At 36.2% G+C, this 15478-nt stretch overlaps 2 protein-coding genes and 1 pseudogene across 2 annotated transcripts; 1 reads left to right on the forward strand and 2 right to left on the reverse strand.

Moving 5' to 3' along the window:
* Window positions 1–175: 175 nt before the first annotated feature.
* On the reverse strand, window positions 176–2385 carry LOC113281440 (annotated as a pseudogene).
* Window positions 2386–2520: 135 nt separating this feature from the next.
* LOC113281441 (ABC transporter I family member 11, chloroplastic-like) lies at window positions 2521–6086 on the reverse strand. Its single transcript, XM_026530174.1, has 10 exons — window positions 5938–6086; window positions 5790–5847; window positions 5601–5680; window positions 5038–5089; window positions 4815–4948; window positions 3657–3771; window positions 3276–3362; window positions 3132–3180; window positions 2935–3019; window positions 2521–2768 (listed from the first exon to the last, which is right to left on the reverse strand). Exons 1-10 carry the CDS (start codon window positions 6027–6029, stop codon window positions 2690–2692), a joined length of 831 nt encoding a protein of 276 aa, XP_026385959.1. The 5' UTR covers window positions 6030–6086; the 3' UTR covers window positions 2521–2689.
* Window positions 6087–14179: 8093 nt separating this feature from the next.
* Window positions 14180–15265, forward strand: LOC113277381 (probable WRKY transcription factor 45). The gene is made up of 2 exons (XM_026526496.1): window positions 14180–14754; window positions 14953–15265. Exons 1-2 carry the CDS (start codon window positions 14273–14275, stop codon window positions 15128–15130), a joined length of 660 nt encoding a protein of 219 aa, XP_026382281.1. The 5' UTR covers window positions 14180–14272; the 3' UTR covers window positions 15131–15265.
* Window positions 15266–15478: the final 213 nt, after the last annotated feature.

Below are 15478 nucleotides of genomic sequence, written 5' to 3' on the forward strand. Positions count from 1 at the left end.
AGGAAAAATGGTGGGTCCCGAATTGAAAATGGTGGGTCCTAAACTGAATGCAAATCTAACCGTTTATTTGCTCATCCAACGTCTTAGAAACCGCTTTTGCGGAAAACCATCCTATAAAGTCGTGTGGGATAGCATTTGTCCAAATGTAATAGCTCTTTTCCAACAAAACAAAACAAAAAAACAAAACAAATTTGCTCAAATTTCGAGGTTATCCCAAACATACATAGATCGGTACAATTGTATTGTCACATGCTTTTGAGAAGTATATTTTTATTTTCTTCTTGTTCAATCAATGAATGCGGGCACTTGGTAGAGGCAAGAGTGAAGAAATGACACATCGATCCCCATTGAAGAAGACTTCCCTAGGAGCACACGAATCTTTTTTCACAAGAAAGAGTCGCAGCATCGTTTTTATATTTGTTCTTATAGAGATGCATTATCCAACTCACTGTTGAGCCTTTACGACCAGTTGCAGTGATAACATCGGTTTTATTTTTAGCCCCCCATATTATCCCCACCATTTCTGCATTAGGAAAAGGTAATTTGGCTAAATTAGTGAAGACAGTTCATTGTTATTAAACCAATCGATTATATAGCCTGCTCCTAATCTGAACAAGTAGCTCACTAGGGATGATTCTCAAACCAACTGTGCTAGCTGGGGCCAGGTTGAGTAATTTGAACGGCCTTGCTTGATAAGTTGGGCATTTAGGTAATGTCTACAATGAAAAAAAAAATATCGATACTTACTGAAATTAGTTAACTGCCTATGTTTGGCATGAAGAACTCTGGTGAGCTTGTTAATGAAAGGATGATTTACAAGCAGTGTTCAATCTGAGTAGTTCCTTCGGTAGTTAAAGTTAGTTATGGAAACGTTAACTGCCCATCCTACTCCTCTCTCTTTGGGTTTCATCATCTGCCAATTGATGTTAACAGGGCACATATGATCTGTGCACTTTATCTGTGATGGCACAAAGCTTAGGCCTCTCGTACTCCTACAAAAAGGGACATAAGTCAGTTCCATGTGTGATGACATCTTCAAGATTCAAGAATTGAACCTTAATGTGCATGTACATTTCGATAGATTCTAACTCAATTAGGGTAACATTTCGGATAACTCACGAGTTGCATGTTTTATTTCGACAACCACAGGCACAAGTAGGACAATTAGCTTTCTTATGTTGGCCAAACCCTGAAAATGATACGCAACAAGCTGGGTGCTTGTTAGCCTCTTTAGCACGCGAGTGCGTGCACACTACTTTCCATGTCACTGCAAAAATATACACCCCTCTTGATGAACCATATAATTTTTTTCTATAGAATGCTAAAAAATAATCTCAAGTAGAAATTGATTCATTTTATTTTTTGGGACTTCAAACACTTACGATTCTGACCGGAAAACCCCAATATTATTCATCTGGACAAAGGGCAAGGCAGAGTCTCTCTGGCATTTTACAAATCCAGAGCAAAAAAGGAAACAAACCGACATATTTTATTTAAAAAAATTATTGATTAAATTTTAAATTTGTTTGTGAGTTTTAATGATTTATTTACAATAATTTCTTTGGATTTTATGTCCTAATTTATATAAGAAATTTTAAAAGCTCATTGGTGGTTGGGCCAGTTAACAACACTCATTGGATCAAGAAAGAAATGAAGATAGGGATTTTGGTTACTCACTGAAAGCTCTGGTCATTCTCCTTCCATCCGAAGTGATAAATCTTGTAGAGGGTACAGTCTTGGCAGGTCTGCAAGTATATTTGTCATGGCCAGCAACGAAGGTGAATTTCTTAGGCATGCGCACCGTAGTATTCGAGGTACCTGCATTACCAACAGAGATCTGAAAGCTAGCCACTGAATTATGAACATCATGATATCTCGTGCTTAAAGTTCCTCCTTTACAACAATCCTTGACCTGTTGATTGAATGGAGCGCCAGGCATCAGATCAACCATGGTAGGTATCTTTAAGCAGGAATGTGGGATGTTGCCCTTGAACCTAGAACAGTCCCCTTGGTCAATGGCCTGAGCCCCGACCATGCTCCAACCAACTTCACGTCCAGCCCAGGTCTAGCCAAGCTTCCAACCTGGCTTCTGCACTGTCCGGTATATCTGATTGTTTGTGATAGTAACAACTCCCACATAACCATCTGATGTCCAGCTCAAGACGTCCCATTTGACTGTAATGTTGCTGGTTGGATCATATGGATCGTACGCCTCGACCAGCACAGAGGTGGAGAAAACTGCTGTATTACTTAAAGACAAAAACAAGAAGAAGTAAATGGTGGAGGAGACCCTGAATAAGGTGTCCATAACAAAGAAAACAAAATGTTTGATTGCTCTTCTTCTTCTACTCTTACTGATACTTATACAGCTATATAAACTGGGGCGGTCTTGACTCTGAAACAATCAAAGATATCATACTTTAATATTTTCACATTGATAAGTTCTAAACAATTAGTGATTGTCACTTGTGCCGGATTTATATACTGAGAGAGTAAAGTTTACTGAGAAACAAACAGAAGAAACCAATTCAACATAATATACATAGAAATCCTTGAGAAGTGATTTAAATAATAGCATTATCACCATTAAGAAGTAAGAGATGAACCAGTCAAATTATATTATCAATAGTACCGTTGAATTCAATTGAGAAGTACATTACAAAATCCAGATTCAGGACCAATTAATAATTTAAATGGGTAAAGGTTCTTCCTTTAGAACTCCACCCATTTCCATCCTCCATGATTGGTCAACCAGGTTAGACAACTCCCTGAATATTCCCACACCAAGATCAAAAAGATGCAGTGAAAACCACAAGACACCAAGGGAACAAATGAAAACAGAATTGATAATGAATGTCTTATATGAAATCCACAAGACATACTACTGTCATGACAATATAAACAAGAAAAATCCATACAAAGTAGACAACTTACTTGAGGTCATGGCTCACGACAAGTAAAGTTAGTTCCTTTTTTAGATGCTTTAGTAACTTCACAACATCTGCTCGTGCCTTCCAATCTGTTCTTCCAATTTGGCATTTGTTGCGAGAAACCAAATAAATAAGGTGAGTAGCGGTTTTTGATATGACTTGAAAAACACAGAGAAGGCGGGATAACAGAAAAATTCCTACCAAGACCTGCAAGAGGCTCATCAAGTATCAACAAGTCTGGGACTTGTACCTGAATAAACCATGGCCATACAAACGAGTTCAGCACTGCCCATTAAGTTAAAGCTTGAAGATTGCAACTGTGAAAACAAAAGATACGCTTCTTACTAGTTGAATTGCTAAAGCAAGTCGGCGTTTGTAGCCACCACTAAGAGCGTGGGGATCTTCATCCAAGGAGATCCCGTTCATTCCAACCTAACATTTGATAAATTCAAAAAGCATATGCTCAACTCATCAGAACTGAACTTTTTATTAAAAAACTTATAAAAAGGAAATCAAAGGGATAGTGGAATTCAAGTAACCGGAATAAGTTGGTTATGGTTTTTATTAAAAAACTTATAAAAAGGAAATCAAAGGGATTATGGAATTCAAGTAACCGGAATAAGTTGGTTATGGTTTTTATTAAAAAACTTATAACAAGGAAATCAAAGGGATAGTGGAATTCAAGTAACAGGAATAAACTGGTTATGGTCTAAATATTGTAATTACCGAAGTAATAGCTCGTTGGAGTCTCAAGGCAAGCTGTTCTTTCACTTGAGCACTTCCTTTCTGCCTTGGCCACCCAAATGTAACTTCCTCAAGCACAGTGTCAGCCAAGAAGTACCTAATTCATAATGTTTATAGAAGGTAAAATGAGGGACTCAGAAAATAGAAAGAGAAAAAAAAAACAGATTCAGACACAATAAAGTAATCAAGGAAAATGAATAATGCTCCAAGCAAAAGTCCTTGATGTTGGCTGAGAACCTAAGACCAAGTATCCTCTGTTGAGTGTTGAGCCTTGAAATGTAAAAACCAAAATGGTCAGAAGGCCCAGCACATACCCGACGGAATCCAGTCACTTGCATGGAGAAGACATCAAGTTTCTGATGAAACAAGAAATCTTCAGTTTTCCAATTAGTTTCCAATCTTTTTTCCCTTTGTGCATTTCAAGATAAAGCAAGACTTATGCTTTAAATCTTCGTACTCCACCAAAGTTACAAAATAATCAATAGCTTGCAACTGTTCAATCCCTAAATTCGACTTATAATTACCATGCAGATTACTTTTACCTTGATCAAGTCAAAATCTTAGATGGCGGGATCATAGCACCTCACACACTAATTTTTCTAACACGCGCATGTCCTCCGCCATTTTGCACATGTTACTATGAATCACGAGGAGTGCATGATATAATGATCCGTTTTTAGGCATAGGCCCGTCAAAATAACCTATACCCAGGTTAAACATCCAAAAGAATTAGTCTCCTCGTAATTCTAGTAGTAATTTCCTAATCCTAGAAGGAAAACTTAGGAGTTCCATTTTCAGAAGATTACAAACATAGAGGAGTTTCTTTTCCTAGAATGACTAATACTTAGAAGTAACTCTAACCTATAAATAAGTTACAGATGAGTACTTGTAGGCAGAGAAGGAGAATACTAGAGAAATACTAGTAAGTAAGTTCTAGAGGAATGGCAGAAAATACCTTGAAGGAAAACGTTGTAATACTCTTTCAAACAAAGCAATAAAGATAAACGTGTCCATTGCAATCGTTTAGTTCGTTTATTTTATTTGTGTAATTATTCTCTATCTATCATATTGGGGTCTGAAATTGATCATACCATCAAGTTTCCAGTGTAAAAGGAATATATTGAAGAGCTTCATACATACCTCTCAGGAAACTGAAAAACGATGCCAACTCTTTCAGGAGGCAATAGTTCAGGAGCTTGATTTGGGATCCCGTCTTTATCATATTTTTGAATATGAATGGATCCTGATGTCGGTTTAACTAGCCCAGCAAGAAGCTACACAAGACAAAGTTTTTCCAGAAAGCAATAAGTACAAAAACGAGGCTAAATGTCGCTTCAGACAACACAAGTGAGACAAGACAGACCTGCAAGAGTGTAGTTTTTCCACTTCCACTTCGTCCGAAAATTAAGCCCAAACTGGAATAATAAGCAAGACAATGTGAACCATGAATTAGTAACCTGCCTTTGGTGACAATATAGCACTATGTATATTCATACTATGTTTGCACCAAGCCCTGGGCACTTCTCCCTACAGCTCTACATAGTATCTTATCCCGTTGTTTACCCAGCGGCTAATTTCAGGCTGTGATGTTGATGCAAACATGGTATGATTAGCATGATATGCTCACATATCAATTTGTCATTAGTCTATTGGGTACCAGTAAGTATGGGTAGTTATTATGTGAGATTGTTATATATATGCGATGTAATAATGTAATCTGACTTCTTGTGTCTAATCTGACTTGATAAGTTTGCACTTACGCACCAGTAGTTTCCGAACACTAAGCTACCCAAATTTAGACAATAGTACAGAATGAATTAATGAATGATCAATGTAGATCCTATCATATGATTAAATAAAATCCTGAACCCTGAACATTCACGATATTTAATTTTTCTGAGACTAACAATAAATTATATTCTTCACCTTTTCTCGTGAAGGGAAAAATTGACGTCGTTCAAAAGGTTGTTCTCGGTCCCAGGTGGTCGATAAGTTAACCCCTTCACCTACAGAGTAAGTACAAAAAGACAATGGACCATTTGTTTAGTTTTGATTCAAGAACAGGGTAGTAACCCTAATTCAAGAATTGACTAAAAGATGTGGAAAAGTTGTTACTTGGAAGCAAGAATAATCACCGGAAACTGATAAAGCTTTACATTTAGTTGGATTGAATCTGCACAGAACAATTTATGCAAACAAATTGAAATTGAGGACAAACTAATATGTAGTTGCAAAATGAAATTAGGGTTTTTACGAATAAGACCTGACGAGTGGCGTTGTTGTCGTGGATAGTGATAACGGAGAAGGGGAGAGAAAACAGGAAGAACTCATTTTCGAGAAGAATGAAACTTTCATGAAATTAAGAAGTTAGTGTTGACGGTGGGATTCGAACCCACGCCCTTTTGGACCAGACTGTCGATGCAAAACAGGAAGAATTATTTAAGCGAAAAAGCTAATGGTAGGCCAAATTTCATAGTGCAATTGTGGACCAATGAAATCCAACCATCCAACAAAATTGTGCAGGCCCCACTAACACCTTAAAACCTCATCCCTATCAGATCCTGTGGTGGAGGCGTGGTAGACCAATTTGGTCTACCTCTAATGCTCCGTGCATGGGAAGGTCGCTATTTAAGCATTCAATCACTTATTGCGTTTGAGAAACTGAAAAGTATGGTTTGCACAAAACTTAGGGCATCCATGGAATGTCTTAAATAGAGCGACCTGATCATGACTTAGCCGTCACTCTGTTTTGTGTTTGATCTTTGTTTTGTAGGCGTGAAAACAACAATTATTCTAATAATTTTAAGATGCGTGTTTCTGTTATGGAACTGAAAAGAAAATTATTACTGATGATAATAAGCCTTTCAAGTTTAAAGGATTTCACTTCAAAGTATGAGAAAAAACATGTTTTTTTCATCTCAGAATGATAAGGTTGAAAATGTTTTTAACCTATGACAAACCAACGGTTTTCTGAGTACACGAACGTGGAACATATAAATAATAAGACTTGATGAATTATTCTCCAATTAACTTGGGTGCACAACTAGATTTGGTCGGTTCAAGAACTTGTTGACTTAGAGATATTCCAAGACACTTTTGAATCCTTGAGTACACGAACTGATTTGGTCAGTACAAACCAGTTGATTTTAATAGGTACTTTGAGTAACTTGAGTACACGAACTGATTTGGACAGTTCGAGAACTTATCAATACGAAAGGTTTTTGAACTCCGAGATGAGGAATTGTTCACAAACTGATTTGGACGATACAGATTATTTTAGTCTTCACTAATGATTGAAGGTTCACAGAAAACTTAACCATTGTTATTGAGCTAACCACTTGGTGCACAAAGCTTATTTCGACAAAATATGAAGTTGCACATTCTTCTTTGTGATTAAAGAAAAACTTCTCACATGCTTGCATGATCAATCTATTTGAGAATTTAAGCTTTCTTGGTATCAAAGTAATTCCAAACGTGGAAACTAGTTCATGAACTCAGCTTTGATTATAAGCTACCTAGTATTGTTCATCATCATTATAAACAAAGGTCTCTCTGCATACTAGAATCTCAATCCTGCACTTCCGTGTCCTAGATGCAGCAAAAGTCGTCCTCTAAAGACCTATGTTTCTTCGTGAAACTGTATCGGGGTTACGACTTTTAAAGTCTTCACTAAGGAAGCTCGATCATACTTTCTTTTATCTGATAGTTCTTGATATCTGGAATTTTATCTTTATCATCTTAATTCTTGTCTACTCTAAAGATCCGTCTCTTTTGTTATACGGTCATTCAAGAATTATCGACCATGGACTAATATTAATAGAAATTACAAAATACTATTTGTCTCAGACTTTGTAATTCCACATGTATCATATCTGTTCGATTGATCTTGTGAGGCAGAATCGATTAGGCATCTCTATAACCTTTTGAAGCGAATAAGCTAGCCTAATTATTAAGGTTTGCTTGAGATCATATCTACCATGGAGATCCCTCATAAGCAAACAAGTTTCCATTACCTTGATTGTATATCTTTTTGAAGGAAACCAATAGGCTATCTGTTAGAGGCTGATTAGTTAAAAATCTTCACTTTGGATGAAACAACTCTTAGGCCAGTTTAGGACGACATCTAGGGGAGTCAAGTGCATAAGGTATTGAGATCCAAGAGAAGAAGGAGAACAATTGAAGGTCTATTCGTTCTCAACTACATTATAGTCCAAAATCTGATAATATAGCTAGTGTTTGTGGTGTTCGTAGCGGTTTAATATAGGGTGGTATTCAAAACTTGACTAGGTCTCGGGGTTTTCTGCACGTTACAGTTTCCTCATTAACAAAATTCTTGTTGGTACTTTTGCGCATTAAAATTTTTGTATCTTTTTAATTGTTAAAAGTAGTACACGGGTTCACCCTTCTATCAGATAAAAAGTTGGTGGTGTACTTGGTACCTTATCTTTTTCAATTATATCTCGATGACTACTATTAGTATTCTATTAAATTCAACAATAACTATTTTATTGATACTTATTAAGGATGCAACAATTTGTTTCCAATTTTTTTTTGTCAATGCAACACTCATTTTCATGGTACCTTGTCCTCTCCGCGTCTGAGGAGGTTTTGAACGTTGTTTCCGCTCCTTTGGCTATGCTAAGTTTTGTATTTTATTAGAAAAACTTCAAATTCTCTAAAAGTAAATTATCCTAGACTCACACGAAATGGTGTCATATCACCCTTACCACTAGCCTCACTACTACAAGAAAGCCACCACCATTACCTGTAGTGTAAAAAACATCCACCAATACCGGTACAACAAGAATAACATTCACCAACATTATTGCAGCAACATCCACCACCACAACAGTAACAACACCTTCCACCACCACCACCACCACAATAACATCAAAGACTATACATTAAAAATCAATAATCGCTACAAAAATCATGAAATTAATAAACCATGTAAAAAATAAATTATATGTAAAGATGAGTTCTTACTTGTTTGTAGATTATAAAAAACCAAATTGATCAGTAAATCTATTTCGATAAAATTTGCGAACCCAAATCAGTAACATCGATGAGTAATGAAAGAAGAAGAACAAAGATACCGTCAGGAAAACACGAACCATCTTAAATTTGCTGCTAATAATGACTTTCAAGTTTGATTTATAAACCTGTTGATAATTAGCGAAACCTAATTTCGGTCGAAACAAAAATCAATCGCAAAGGAAGATGAAAAACAACTACATATCTATGAAATCTCACTAAAATCTCACTGAAATCTTCCCGGGAGTCTCATTGAAATCTCATGAACTAAAACCCTTCTTTTTGGCGGTGAAGGCGAAGGTGGTGCGATTTGGATTGTTGTTGACTGTGAAGATAGAGATGGTGATAATGGGTTGGAGATGGTTGTGGTGCTGGTGTTGGTGGCGTTGGTCATAGGGGCAGCGAAGATAGTGATGGCAGCGACAGAGATGGTGCTGGGTTCGATTGATATTTATCCGAGTAAAGAAGAATCAGAAGTACAAGATACAAAGATTAAAAATGTGATTATGAAAATTATTATTTTATTCATAATTTCAATTTCAAGAGCGAGTCCATTTCACATATTAGGAATTTTCGTACAAAAAAGTGTCGGAGCTCAGCTTGTTGCTAGGCTTCCCACTGAATCCTTGCAAACTATTCCATTTATTATTTACTAGAAAATTATTTTCAAATTTTGCAAAAGGGTTGGCTCAGTTGTTTAAGGGTACTGTTTGTGGACTATAGGTCACTGGATCAATTCCTTTATCTGAAGTTTTGCTAGTGTACCTGCTAGGAAGGAAGTTGCTTTGGACCTTTTATCTGATGATGGTTGTGCCTTGAGGCATGCTGATATCCTTGTTTATAACTGGAAAAATGGTCAGGATACATGCTTTGATGTCACATGGGCTTCTCCTTTCACTGGAGGGGGTTCGTGCTTTCGCGTCTGGCCTTGCTATCTCTAGTGTCGTCGCTCCTAAGCGCAAACATTATTTGGATAAGTGCAGTGCTTAGGGGTATGGTTTGGGTGTTTTAGCTTTCTCCACCCTTGGTGAGCTTGGGGAGGACATGGTGGCTTTTCTGAAAAGATTGAGATGCTGCATAGCCAGTCATGACTTCTGTGATAAAATTAGAAATTTTGTTTTCCACAAAATAGGGCTTGTCATTCAGAAAGGGGTCGGTTCTCAGCTTGTTGCAAGGTTACTGACCAACTCTTTTCTAATTGGAGAATAATGTTTTAATGTAAGAAATAAATCTTAAAAAGAAAAAATGTAAAAAAGTAATAATATTTTGCAAATAAAAAAAGTTATACTCTTATGGGTATTTGTGAAGATCATCAAAAGTAAGGAAAAATCATGGCGGTATTGTGGAAAATCATATCGGCTTAATTATTAAGGAGGTTGATGAGATTCCTCCTTGATAGTTGCTGTTGTTCTCTTTTAGTTCTCGTTCCAGCGATTGAAACTTTCTTTGATCTGCAAGTTTGATGCATCTTGCTAGCTTAAATTTTCTTTTACTTTAGCTATTTCTTTTTGTGATGTTTTTTCTTGGAGCTTCATGCTCTTCTTTAGTTGTTCTTGCCTGCACACGGCTTGTGTGCCTTTAACACATTTACGTTTGCCAATCAACAAAAAAATAAAAATAAAAATCAAAAGCAAGGATATTTATTCAATTTCCACTATATTTTGAGTGACGAAAGTAGGATTCAATATATATATATATATATATTTTGTTACAATGAAATGTCCCGAAAAATGGTTTTTGAATGGGTTTTAGACTAGGGTAACTGATGTAATTTGTTTGGTATGTTTTCGTATCAAATTTTCAATGTGGATACGTTCATATGCGATTAGTTATATTTTCGTTAAAAAGAATTCAAATATATGGATCCAATATATATTTGCGGATATTATTTGATAGTTCGGATACGAGTCCGAATAAATTTCGGAATTGTTTTTTGAAATTCATTCAAGAAGAGTAATAGATCCTTAAAAATGAATATGTTGTCATCCAAACATTTCAAAAGGAATGCGAAGACAGTAGGAAAACTACCAATAATTTACTCATGTGATATTAAAAAGGAAAAAAAAAAACAAATATATGGTTCGACTTCTTGGTTTTTGGTAGAGAAAGTATGCACTATCTGATTTTAAACAATTTAACAATACAACCAATAATATTCTAATTATTATTTTTTTGATCAAGAAAAGTTTATTGATCAAAAAAAACAAGAGGGTATAAAAGGTTTATACCACCCTCAAGAGTTACAAAAACAAAACAAAACAGATGAAAGAAAATAGAGAAGTAACACACTACCTCTCTGATTACAAATGATCCAAGTAAATTTTTGTTGCAGAAGTTGGAGACTCTAAGATTTTAAAAACCAGACACCAAGTGAACAATAAGTACTTAATCTTCTGTTGAACTGCAATCTCATTGTTTTCTTTGTCTGTAAAAAGCTCTAATATCCTAATAACCTAGACGTAGTCTCTTAACTGGGATTTGATGCATGAAACAAGATACAGAATTACAGACCCTTATCTTTGTATGTAACTGTAAAAGGTGCATGAAACAAGATACACACTCTTATCTTTGCACGAAACTATAAAAAACGACCGCAACAGTATTCAGAATTTGCACAATATTCTCATCTGGTTTGAAGTGATTTCTGGACTGAAAATCAATTTTGACAAAACTGCATTTATGGCTGTAGGCAGTGACCAAAACTTAGAGAATTTTGCTGAGGTGATGGGATGCAAAACTCAAGGTCTTCCTACCAGTTATCTGGGTCTTCCGTTGGGTGAGCCTTACAGGTCCGTCAATAAGTGGTCAACTGTCACTGAAAGAGTTGACGCCAGACTTCCGGGTTGGATAGGCAAAGATCTTACCAAAGGAGGTAAACTCACGCTCATTCAGTCGGTGCTTACTGCTTTACCCATCTACTTCTTATCTCTTTATACAACTCCGGTCAGCGTCATTAAAAATCTTGAAAGGATCATGTGCAACTTTCTGTGGAACAAAGGAGAGGAAAAGAAGTATCATCTGGTTGATAAGGATGTCATTACCAAGCCCAAACATTTAGGGAGTTTGGGTATTAAAAATTTGGGACTCATGAATATTGCGCTGCTTATGAAATGGCTATGGAAATTTGGGGATTCTAATGACCCTCTTTGGAAATCTCTCATTACCCAAAAGTATGGCAGAGACATTCTTGGTTGGAATTCGAATAATCCTAAAAATGCATATGGATGCAGCATTTGGAAAGGCATTCAAAATCATTGCGAAGACTTCAACTTAAACTGCAAGTTCATTCTAGGTACCGGTGAAAGGATTTACTTCTGGAAACATATTTGGTTAGGGAACTCTACCTTAGCTACACAGTTTCCTCTTGCTTTCGAAGTATCTTCCAATAAAGACAGCATCATAGCTCAAATGTTCAATACTGCTACCCAAAGCTGGTCTTTAGGAATAACAAGAAGAATTCAAGACCATGTGATAAATGATGTAGCTAGTCTTCTTCAGCTGTTGGATGATAATAATGTCGTCTTCACAAACCTTGAAGATAGAAGAGTTTGGATGGATGGTGATGCTTTTGGTGATTTTTCAGTGAAGAAATGTTATAGCTGGTTAGTTAAGCGCAACGAACCTCAAGCGGAATCCGACCACATAAACCCAAAGAAGATATGGAACAAGTGTTGGCCCCCAAAGGTGAGCTTCTTTCTTTGGTTGGCTGCTAAGGAAAAAATCTTAACTCAAGACCAGCTAGCCAAGAGAAAATGGAGAGACTGGGTCAATCACTGCTACTTATGTATCAACGATGCAGAAAATTCTTCACACTTGCTTCTCCATTGTTCGTATGCTTGCAGCATTTGGCTCTATTTCATCCAGGAATTCAGCCTCATTTGGACTATTCCACATTCAGTCGATGCTGCCATCCAATCTTGGCCTCATTCTAAAGCTAAATCAAGAAAAGCCATTGTCATCAAGACCATCCCTGCAGCCATTTTATGGAATTTGTGGAATGAGAGGAATCACCGAGCCTTTGACAATAAATCTCTTGAAAAGTCTAAACTGATTAAAGAAATTAAATTCACATTGGCGTATTGGCTTCACAAGCAACCACAGTTCCAAGGAATATCTCTTCGACACTTCATGCTCAAGTGGAATTTAGTAGTTATTGAGCCTCCTTGAATTTCACCTAGCTTGTTCAACAAGTATTAAGTTTGTCTTCGCAGTGAGTGGTGTTTTTTCTTTATTGTCGTTGTTTCCCTTCTTCTTTAGTCGGTACTTGTACTTCTTGTGTTCACTTTTTGTGAGCCTTTTCATTCTTTAATAAATTAAATTTACCGATCAAAAAAAATAAATAACTCGTGTCATTTCGGCACGCGAACATATGCTCATGGGATTAACTGAATCAAAGTACATTTGCATATTCTGCATTCGTTCTCACCATGTCACCTTTGGTTAATCAAATGTTATTATGATAAATTTAATACTATTCCCCTCGTGTTAATTCGTTATACATGCATCTGGAAGAAAAAAAAGTTGATTATAAGCTTTTACGAATGAAATGACAATATTTCAAAAAAAAAAAAGAAAAGAAAAAGGAAATGAAATGACATTTTAATTTAAACAAAGTCAAGGGGACATAGAATATTAATCTCTTCATTGCTATTAGTTTTCTCCATGATGCTACATCAAAAATTCAAATCTCTTTAATTTCCTATAATTCGTCAAATTTCAAATCCACGTGCTTCTATCTTCTTCATGCAGTATACGTGGTGAACTGAGATTAGTTTCCCGAGCCATAGATTATCCAACCATAAACCAATGTAGAATGTTGGATTGTCATCATCGTGTAAGCCAAGACGCAAAAGTCGATATAAGGTTGAAACTTGAAACTGCAAACATGCAAATTGAGATTTTTGGTGTAGCTCATTTTCTTATTGATCTCTTTAGATAACAATACGGCTCAATCTTTTCCTTTTACTAATTATCTCCATGATCAAAGGTTTGATTTTTCAGCAACTATAATATCGACCTAATTTGAAGGAGAACCTGAATAAAAATCTTTTTTTTCTAGCCTTTGTTTTTTTATATGAAAGGGAAAGAAGAAATGTATTCTCGGCGTATCGTCCATTGTAAGCTGGTCAAAACAAGGAGATGTAATGTCCAATTCAAATATAACGAGAGATTAGTAGCATAGTCACCAATTATACCTCTTAATTATGCTGAATAAGTAATAAATTAATCTCTAGATTAAGAGATATGATTATCGTTTTTCGAATTTTCACTAGCCACCTAGTTACTTTCCTGATCCTAGCAATCTCCATTTAATTAGCTATAATCTTATGATGATACACATTACCCTTCTACGTGTCGTTTACGTCTCTCTTTTGTTTTTTTTGTCTATATTGAATGGAATTATTTTGAAACGTTTTAGCCGCCCCCACTGTGCGCATCCACTTTAAATTTTTCTCGTGCACTAATTACATGTACCCTTTATTTATATCCGTCAATGTACACATAACCCTACCCTTCATTCACTTCTTCTTACTCTGATCTCTTAATTTTCTGCAATACCTCTAATGGAGAACAACAATTACTCATCATCTTCTTCAATGTTCCCTTTCTCAAATCCTACAAGTTCTGCACCGTTATCGTTGGAGGATCAGGCACAGTATCTTTTTTCAGCAAACTTGACCGGAGGCGGCGGATTCTTGGAGCAGTTGAAGCTAATGATGAATGTGCCGTCTAGTAAAAGTGATGCTGCTGATCATGACGCTTCTACCAAGAGTTGTAGCAGCGACCAGCATCGGTCGATCCATAAATTAGCAACTGCAACAAATGATTATGATCCTGCAGAAAATTCCGTTACTACTAACACTACAAGTACCAGTACAACAACAAGTGATGATAGCCGTGGTCAAATTAAGGAGGAGAAGATCAAGAAGAAGATAAAGAAGCCCAAATATGCTTTTCAAACGAGGAGTCATGTTGATATACTTGATGATGGGTATAGATGGAGAAAGTATGGCCAAAAATCTGTCAAGAACAACCTCCATCCAAGGTTTCATTCCCTTTTAATAATCAAGTCATCATTTCTTATTTCTTGATTTACTCTCTAGATCTAATTATAGTAATACAGTTAGTCCTCTTCTTCAGTTACGTGCAAAAATACATCGGACCTATGACTTCTTTTTTCGTTTTTCAGTAATGGTGGGTGTAAAAATTCATTCACAAACTTTGTTGCTGTAATTGTGTGCAGAAGCTACTACAGATGCACGCACCAAGGGTGCAACGTAAAGAAGCAAGTCCAGCGCTTATCAAGAGATGAAGGGATTGTGGTGACAACTTATGAAGGGATGCATTCTCATCCAATCCAAAAGTCTACTGATAACTTTGAGCATATCTTGAATCAAATGCAAATCTACCCTCACTTTTAGATAGATTTTTTACTTGGTTGTGCATCAATACTTTTACTGTAATTATAACGATAATCATGATTATTGTATTTAGATTACAAATTGATGAAATAAATTTACATCAACAAATAAATTTATTTGTTTGCTTGTTGGTCTCGATGGAAAAGCGAACAACATACTTCAAGAAACAAACAAACCGAGATACGGAATTAGCCTTTCATCCATGGTTATTGGTTAAGGCAGCTAGCTCTATGGGCTAGTGCGGCTTAGACCAGTTCAGGATTGTGAAAACCATTGTGGTATCACTCTACATTATTTCATGCTTAAATGGAACATAGTCGTCTTTGAGCCACCATGAGTTTCTCTGTT

This window comes from Papaver somniferum, chromosome 5 (genome assembly GCF_003573695.1).
Source record: "Papaver somniferum cultivar HN1 chromosome 5, ASM357369v1, whole genome shotgun sequence".
NCBI classification, from domain to species: domain Eukaryota; kingdom Viridiplantae; phylum Streptophyta; class Magnoliopsida; order Ranunculales; family Papaveraceae; genus Papaver; species Papaver somniferum.